At 41.0% G+C, this 9,376-nt stretch overlaps 1 protein-coding gene across 1 annotated transcript in view; it reads left to right on the top strand.

Annotated features, from left to right (window-relative positions):
* The first annotated feature begins 1,507 nt into the window (after nt 1-1,507).
* The window catches only part of cog5 (component of oligomeric golgi complex 5), a 60,093-nt gene continuing 52,224 nt past the window's right edge, over nt 1,508-9,376 (top strand). Inside the window, exons 1-5 of the mRNA XM_005733223.1 lie at nt 1,508-1,566; nt 1,890-2,029; nt 3,503-3,560; nt 4,039-4,093; nt 8,045-8,114. Coding sequence (XP_005733280.1) covers nt 1,521-1,566; nt 1,890-2,029; nt 3,503-3,560; nt 4,039-4,093; nt 8,045-8,114 — 369 coding nt within the window. The 5' untranslated portion in view covers nt 1,508-1,520. The remainder of the gene's footprint in view (nt 1,567-1,889; nt 2,030-3,502; nt 3,561-4,038; nt 4,094-8,044; nt 8,115-9,376) is intronic.

Raw genomic sequence — 9,376 nt, 5'->3', positions numbered from 1 at the left:
GCATTTATCTGAAAATATTTTGATTGTTTGGTATCTATTGTGTTCATCAAAGTTGGATGGGAGGAACTGTTATGTATTTAGTAAAATCAGTTTATAGTTTGTGGTACTACTTTCTGTTACATAGTAGAGAACACAAAGTGTGGTGTATGTGCGCATTGATATGCCTGCGCCTTTCCTTAGACTGGTTATTAAAGTAAATCACTACAACTAAAGAAGGCGTCGTTACTTACCAGTTAAGTTATAAGAGAGAATATAACAGATACAGTTTTGGGAATGTGCTGAAACGCCTCACGAGGCCTCACTACCTCAGGCTGTCAGGTTAAAACACTCGGTCGTGTTTTCGTAGCGTAAACGCTGGCACTCCTCTCAGAGCCTATGCTCTATCTGCTATTCCCGAACAGAGATACGCAAGTTTCTCCGTGACTGCAGCTGCCAGTCAAAGCTGTTATTATGACGTTTCACAACAATTTAACATCACCACTGTAGGAATTAGAATCACACTTATGGGAAAGGAGACCCCTTGAACATAAATCAGCGTGATGAGAACTATTGAAAACAAAAGAAAGAATCTTTGAAAAAAAAATCTGAGGAGAATAAATTTATTTTAGTCTGACCCCAGTCCCATCTGCTAACGTGGAGGGGGGGGGGTTATGACCTATACTGCAGCCAGACACCAGGGGGCGATAGAGACGTTTTGGCTTCATTTTTGGGGTGCTGTGGCGTCGTCCGTGTTTTCTACAGTCAATGGGCAAAACATGCACATGCTCTTTGAGAGCTTGTTCCCGGCTCGTAACCAGCCCGCTCTGCCGTCAAGGACGATCATTGGCTAATGGTCATCATGTGACTGATGGAAGCCAGAGGGCCAGGTGCTCCCCCCCCCCTCCCCTCATGCACGTGCATTACAGTCTAAGAGTACAGTACAGTAATAATAATTGTACAGTAACTGTAATGCTGGTTAGTGACTGAGCAGCCTGGCGACTTTTCTCAGTTTCTTATATAAACTGTTTTAGTGTCTCATCTTCAGCTGCAGGTCCCAACATCCTTCAGTTCAGTCAGAGCAGCAGATCTAATGTCTGCATGACTTTAATCAACATTCAGGCTCACAGTTATTTCTTTAATCAGGGTAAAATCACTCATGTGCACAGATTAACTGACGACTGCTCATCTTAGATGTTATGGTGACGTTGCACCAATTTAATGCCATTCAGAATTATTAGAATTATTAGAATTACACTTATGAGAAAGGAAACTCCTTGAACACAAATCAGCAAGATAAGAAGTGGTAATAATGGCAGATTTTTTTTTCTTTGGGAAAAAATGTATTTGAGGGGAACTTTGTTTTAGTCTGACCTCAATCCCATCCGCTAACATGAAGGAGACGGGGTTTATGACCTATACTGCAGCCAGACACCAGGGGGCGATAGAGACGTTTTGTGGGGAGTTCTTTGGTTGTGTGTCCCTTTAAGATTCATGTAGCTTCCGGACTCCGTCACATTTACGTCACACACGGAACTGTCAAGATGGAGGACGGTAGAGAAGCTTCCACGAATTCACTTTTGAAGGATGGTAAAATGAGTTTTATCATGACAGAATTGGTGCATCGACTTTAAATACGATCGTCGATCGTTTGAAGGCATTTTATCAAAAGATGCGAGAGTCTCGCAGGACTGTAAAAAATTCTTTAGCCAGTGAAGAAGCGACATTAACATCAATAACCTGGTTTGCATTGTTTGTACAATTCATTTGGCTAAATTAGTATTTGTGACAAAAAAAAGTAGAAACTACATTTGGTACCCATCAAGTCGCTAATTGTATAATTAGACAGTGACGTGTCTAATATGTGAGACTGGGAGAGTTAATGGCTTGAAAACTGACTGCTGTGTTTGCAGAGTGTTATGCTGATTTCCTAGTAAAGGACTTTGATGTGAAGACATACACCGCTCAGGCCATTCACCATGCTGTAATCGCTGAACAGCTGGCCAAGCTGGCACAAGGCATCAGTCAGCTGGACAAGGAGCTACACACCCAGGTACAAATCCAGCTCACCTGGGCCACTGTTTCCCTCAGAATGCACTAATTTATAAACTTTCAGTAATAACCAGCATTCCCAAATTACTGTGAGAAAACTAAGCAGATCCAAATAGATGAACCCAGTGTAAGTTTAAATGTCTGTATCAGTGTGACAACTCAGGACGAGCGCTGGATCTATCCTGAGTTGACCTGTAGGATGTGTTGACGAATGCAAAACATGATTGCCAAAGTATTTTTGGGCAAGATGCTGGACGTCACAACAAAATTTAAGCCATTAAAAAGTTACTATTATTGTTTTAACAATAAATACCAACACTAAGGTAGTCTACTGAAATTTCAGCCACTTTAGAAGTGCTGAAAGTTAGAATCAAATAACCAGTGTTGGTCAAGTTACTTGAAAAAAGTAATCAGTAACTAATTACTGATTACTTCCCCAAAAAAGTAGTCCCTTTACTTTACTGATTACTTACTTTCAAAAGTAATTAGTTACTTGGTTAAAAACATGATTTACAACCTGAATAGGTGATAAAGCGATAGATCTTTCAGCCCAATTCTACTTTCTGCCTAATCCGTCATACAAAATGTAATCAAATGGAAAAGTCTCTTTTTAAAACTTGTTTTATCAGTTTTAATCTTTTAACTTTATGCATCAAGCAAAGATTTAATTATATGCAACATTCTCTGACTGGAAGAAATTTGTTTAACATTTAAACCTATTTTCTGCACATTCCAGCACATAAAATAAAATATTTTTTTCTGTTTACACTCAGTCTTTCAAATAGATGCAAGTAAAATACAGCAGAAAATAAATAAAGTCAAAGTCTCAGCAGTCTTGTTGCTCTATTTTCACCTGTATAGCAGGCGGATGTGTGTTGTAGCGGTCAGTTGAAGAGTTTCTCTGTGAGTTTCCCATTACGTCGTAGCTACTCGGTGCTTGCTTGGAAGTTTAGGGGTTTTTTTCGCTGTAAAAAGAAGTTTTCTTCCCACGCAGTGAACAGCGGATGCTAATTAATGTTTTTGTCACTTTTTGCGGAATCAAACTCAAAGTAAGGTCAGTACTTCCATGCTTTAAACGCTGCACGCTCACACTCTCTCCCGCACTCGATATATTATCCTTTGTTGATCTGCACACAGCTGTTGCCACAACTGTCGCACTCGCGTACGTCACTGTCATGAGACCCTCACAAAAAAAATCATGGTTTTAGTAACGCAGTAACGCAGCGTGCTTACGGGAAAGTAACGGTAATCTAATTACCTTTTTTTTGCAGTAGTAATCCCTTACTTTAGTCGTCACTTGAAGAAAGTAATCGGATTACAGTAACAACGCGTTACTGCTCATCTCTGAAAATAACAATGTGAATATATAAAATGTGACTAAAGCAACTTAAATCAAACATTAATATGTCATATAAAGCACAAACAGTTACCATAACATGTGCAGTCTTCTTATATTTATGTTTATATTTTCCAGGTTGTGGCCAGACATGAAGACTTACTTGCTCAGGCTACTGGGATAGAGTCTCTGGAAGGTAAATTGCCACTTTTCCACAAGCTACTCTCATAAATTCAGATCTGTCAACTTCTTTTACAGACAAATTGATTTTTAGCAGTTTTAGGCTTCATCGTGTGAATCACTATGCCGAACAAATGCCATGCTTTGATTAGTTCAACTACAGTCAACATTTGATCATCTGTGAACGGTGGCTATTTTTAGAACTGCTGGTACTTAGGAAGGAATTAATTACTGTTATTACACCGTAAAACCATATCTGCTTTAATATTAAACTTATACTTTTCAAATGAACCTGAACTTTGATCATTAAGAGGATGGATGGGTAACATTTGCAGAAGTACTAAAGGAGTACATTCATAATGGGCTTTTCAGATGCTTGCAGTTCCTGCAGTTTACCAAAAAAAAGATCTAACATTGCTTGAAATAAGTCTGGTAACAAAGTAGCTCCAAGTTCAAAATATCCTGAAGGACTAAAATTATGATGTTGTTTTCAGGCGTCCTTCAGATGATGCAGACAAGGATTAGTGCTCTACAGGCAGCTGTTGACAGGTAAACGTGTTTGCCTCTGACTGTAGCCAGTCTATATATTGTTGATGTTAACAGGAAATATGTAGACATGTTTGGCTTAGTTCTTCACATTCACCCACTGTTTTCCTTTTACTGCCTTTAGATTTCTGTAACTGGGCATCTAGTGTGGTCTGTTAACAAAAATAACAATGAACTAAAAAAGTGTAGTGGTGAGATCAATAGAGTGAAAAGAATAAACGTCCAGAGCATCACAGTGGACCGGATACACTCTAGGTCCTTGGGAGCTGGAAACATGTCAAGCATCAATTCTAAAGGTGAGGCTGCAAAGTCGATGTCATTCTAAGCCAGTAGAAGCAAAATCGGCTCCCACCAGAGCAGATGCCAAATAGACTCGGAGGTTGAAAGAGCTGGCATGGATGCAACTCTTAATGCGCTTAATGAAGGAGGCAAAACTGAAGCTGCTCTAGCTGCAGCAAAGGTGCCAGAAGCTGCTACAGACAGTGACGATGGTAAAAGTGAAGTCGTGGTCCCCGGCCTTCCTTTATTCCCTGCTGTGTCACTGATGAAGATGTTAATGCACACTTTAGTCATGGGCAAAATGAAGACACTTAAGAACTTGACTCAGGGGACTAGATACAAACGAGCACTTTGTTCATTATCCATTATTCTCATTCTTTCATTTTGTTAATTATCACACAGAAATGAAAACAGACCCAAACTTTTCCCTTCAGAGCTCCAACATGACACCCCTCACTCTCTCTGACACTCTGCAGTAAGACTGAGACTGTAGCCATGAAGCCTGGTATGGATCCACACAAGGATTGTCCCGTTCATAAGAAACCACACTCTTTAAAAGTTTCCTCAAAAAGCATTCCATTTATTAAAAATGCTGCATGTCCATGAACCACAAAGCTAGAGATTGCAACACTGTAATGCGCTGTTCTGAGTGCTCTTTGCATGCCGGCTCTTCCTAACGGTCCACCTCCATGCATGACACGACGGTCTTGGATTTCAGAGGAGGAGCAAGGTGGGGAGCAAACCAGGAAGAACTCTCCTATTACAACATCCAGCTGCACAGAGGACTGTGGGGAAGGCAAAGTTCAAAGCTGTGTTTAGTCAGTGTGTGTCCCAGAGGAAGTCCTTAAAAAAAGAAAATGTGTGTGGAAGAAGGGCCATTGGCTTCATAATCCAAGCTGTAGATGGTTGTGTATCCCTTGGACTACCAACGAGTTTAGCTCGATTCCCAATAATAGACAGGAAATTCCCACACCAGAGGCCGCTACTCATCAGCCTCATCTCAAAGCCGCTGCTGCCAAAATACTACCTCTTGACCCAGCAGCTGAAATCCTCTCACTGCTCGTAAGGGACGTTATCTGTGTCCATGAGGTCCACAGTCGGTATTATGGACCACCCCATGCACAATATGCCCAATGCCTGGACTTCTGATGGGTAGGAGACATTTGCCCACAAACCTACTGTGAACCTATTGAAGACCAGAATTCTGGAGACCGTCCAGCTCAGTTGTTTTCTGACCATGTGAGGCTTACAGGTGAGTGCGCAAACAGGCCTTCTGGAAAGCCAGTTCAGGATAACACTGGCTACCAGAGCTTTAGTCATGCCGCAGAGGATAACAGACGGGCACCGTCAGTTAAAGATGAGCTTTTTCTTCACATCATGAACACCAAAACGGCATCTGTCTAAAAACCGAGAACAAGCGAGTGTCTCACATCTCTTGGATGTGCTTTGAAAAGAAACCAAAGAAAAAAGACCACTATGTGCATGGAAAGGATCGTCAGCAGTGCTCATGCTGATCCGACAGCCGATATATGGAGCGACTGCCTCTCTCTCTCTCTCTCCCTCCTGCTGCCACTTCAATCATGAAACTGATCAATGATCAGTTGATCAGCTTTTCTGTCGTGAGTCCGTCTCTTGTTTGTTTTTGGCCCACTTTGCACCAGAAAGAGGAAACCAGCAGCTGAACAACAGCAGCACGTTTAAGCTTGATAAGCTGTTGTTAGGATTTATTTAATATTACTTTCTACTCCAGGATCTTTTTCTACGTAGCTGACGCTGGTAACTGTGCAGGGGCGGATCTAGCAAAGTTTAGCCAGGGGGGCTGATAGGGCATGAACAGGGAAAAGGGGGCACAAAGACATACTTTTCTTTCTTATTTAAAATGTCGAGCTTTTAATAAATAATTATCTGAATCTTACACCCAAAGTTTTAATCTGATTTAAATGTATAGAAGTCCATTACTGTATATAGTAACTGTTAAGTCTGATATGCCCTAGTAAGCTATAGTACTTTTTCCTTTGGGAAGGTACCATCTGTGCAGTCTGTAGAAGAAAGATGCTGAATCTATTTAATTATTCTTGAAAAATAATTTATTTCTGTGCATTTTTTTCCAACCTGCATCAAATTAAAGTTGATTACGTCGATTAAGCATCATAAGGTGGAGGGTGGAGGGTGGTTGCCTATTTTTTATTTATTTATTTTTGTTGTTGCTGGGAGTTTTAGAGCCCTATTAGTTAGGTTGCTTAATATTTCTGCTAAGTACTCTTTAAAATACCAGAATAGGGAGGATGGAGCAGGTTTAAGTTTATTAGATTGATCAGTTTTACTGAACTATGAAATATTTTGGGTGCAGTGTATTTTTAACAAAATAGCTTTAGTGTTTTTTTTGTTTTGTTTTTTTAACTTGAGTATGAACTTATACAAAAAGCAGCAAGATATTAAAAAACAGTTTTATTTATTAAAAAACACATATCGGATTCATATCGGTATCGGCAGATATCCACTTTATGATATCGGTATCGGACATGAAAAAGTGGTATCGTGCCATCTCTAGTATTTGCCAAGTTTTGGTATCTATCATTCAGAAACCAGGGCAAATCAGGCTACTGTTTGACTGCAGAATTTGTGGATGGGATGCAGTATTCCCAAGGGAAAACAACAAAAAGGGGCAGAGATGGAGGGATTCTTTTCAGGACAGACGAGAGCTAAAGATACTGAGAATGTATATTTTGCTCCTGTTAGAATAGAATAGAATAGAATAGAATTCAACTTTATTGTCATTGCACATGCACAGGTACAGGGCAACGAAATGCAGTTTGCATCCATCCAGAAGTGCTTTAGTGATATAGGTATATTACAATATATATTAGCAATAATATAGATATGTGAGTATATTACAGAAATGGGTCTATTATGGTATGTTATAATGTACACGGTATGAAGTATGTTGTGAATATTCTATAACTATAAGTATGTACAGGCTGTAGTGAGTACAAGCTATGTACTGTTGTCAGCAGCTCAAAGTTTACCCGACCCTCATAGACAGGAGGTCAAAGTGGGTCAGTGTTTGGGAAAGCAAAAACACTGTGTGCTTTGGTACTAGCTGCTCCAGAAAGAGTCGGATACCACGGTGGGTGATTCTTTCCTCCTGGCATAGGGTGGCGCCTGGCTACATCTTTAACGAGTCAAGACGCTTTCACGTTGATGTTCACAATCATTACACAGTCCACAGGTGCTGGGGGACAAACTCTTCATCTTCTGCAGTGGCAGATATTTGATTTTGTTTTGTATTGGTTTAAGTTAGTGTTACATCCAGGAAGCGTCAAGCTAAACTGTGCAGGAAACAGCTGTGATGAAGGCAGATGAAGGCACGTGGTCAGGCGCTGATTGAAGGAGAACTTGATTTTCTTTGATGTTTTAGATATCATTGGATTCTGTTTATTTAATCGTGAGAACCGATGATTAGTATTAAAATTCAGTCGACTGTGCGGCATTGCCACAGATTGTAATAAAACATGGAAACTCACCTTGACTAATGTAACAAACCTCAGCCTGTATGCACATTCCAAAAACTGGTGTGAGGTTCCAGGTTATTCCAGGTTATTCCAGGTTGTTCCAGGTACAGTTTTTGCTGCAGTACAGCTCTATCTGTCTGATCTAACACTGATGTCCTTCCAGGATAAGGACAAAGATTGTTGAGCCATACAACAAGATTGTGGCCAGGATCACTCAGCTCGCCAGGCTGCAGGTAAGTTGAATATCATGTCATTTGTGAATAAATGATTGAGTGTCATTTGAAATGATAGATGACAACTCTTTACGTGACAGTTTGAGTGAAAAACCTTTGAAAACCCAGAGAGACCACGGTGCAGACGAGAAGGTCGGCTTTTGTTGGCCTGAACTCCGAGCTGCTGTTTGTGCAGCTCTGTGAGAACACGGCGCTCCACGCCTCCTGCTCGTGCAGACGAGGAAACTCAGGGTTAAATATTGATGAAACAACAGCTGTAAAAAGGTCAGCGTGTTTCAGGAGTCCCTCTGGGGCTGATGCCTCTGTGTTGTGCATGTCAGCTGTTTTGTGCTTCTAGTAGAGACTCAGCAGCTGTCAGTGAGACGGTGTGGGATCATCTACAACATCTGAGTGCAAAGGTTAAATAAAACAGTTCTCAGCAGATTTATTTTAGTAGTTTTATTTGTAAAAGGGTGACATTTTACAAAGTCTGATAATTTGCATAGACTGTATAAAACATTTTAAACTGCACACTCATTGGCTATTGGCTTGTCAATGACAAGTCCAGGCCAGTCAGCGTGCGGTTTTACAGTTAAGTGGAATTATGCCGCTCCACTCCAGGGCCCGTCCGTCTGCCTGCAGTGAGCTCTGTGGTCAGATGGAGGCAGTATAGAGAGGCTGTCCTGCAGCCGGTCTGTGGGGCGCCCCTGCTGTTGTTGGTCTGAGAGCCAAGTTCAGTGTTAAACGGTGTCAGCGCTGCCGCTGTCTGTGCTTTTCATGGTTTATTTTGGTTGTTGAAGTTTTTTCACGGTTTCCCCAGTGACTGACCGAAAAGTGTACGCAGACACGTTTCCCATTTAAGATCTGTTTTTCTTTATCACAACCAGTTTTCTTTTAAAACCAAGATGCAGATGGTGTAAGCACTCATCTCCAGCCTTCAAAACTGGACGTGAGCAGCCAATAGGTGACATCACAGTAGCTCCATCTGCTATTCTACTTTTTGATTATACCGACTCCACGCTGTGTCTGTTCTTTGAGTCATTGTGCTTCAGCAACGGTTCACATAAGTAGATAGTTGTAGCACATTGGTGATAAACCATTGATCACAATTCACACAGTGTCACAGACAGGAGACAGGCTTGCTGGCTTACTGAGCATTTGACAGGTTCAAGGTTCTTTATTTGTCACATGCATAGTTATACAAGTATAACACACAGTGAAATGTAGCCTGACACGCTCCTCGACATGTGCAAAAATTGGGGGGTGTAGAGGAAGAACATTAT

This window comes from Pundamilia nyererei, unplaced genomic scaffold, assembly GCF_000239375.1.
Source record: "Pundamilia nyererei isolate P.nyererei 1_Seehausen unplaced genomic scaffold, PunNye1.0 scaffold00050, whole genome shotgun sequence".
Classification (NCBI taxonomy): Eukaryota; Metazoa; Chordata; class Actinopteri; order Cichliformes; family Cichlidae; genus Pundamilia; species Pundamilia nyererei.
The sequence above is the reverse complement of the archived record's forward strand: the minus strand, read 5'-3'. Positions and strand labels throughout refer to the sequence as shown.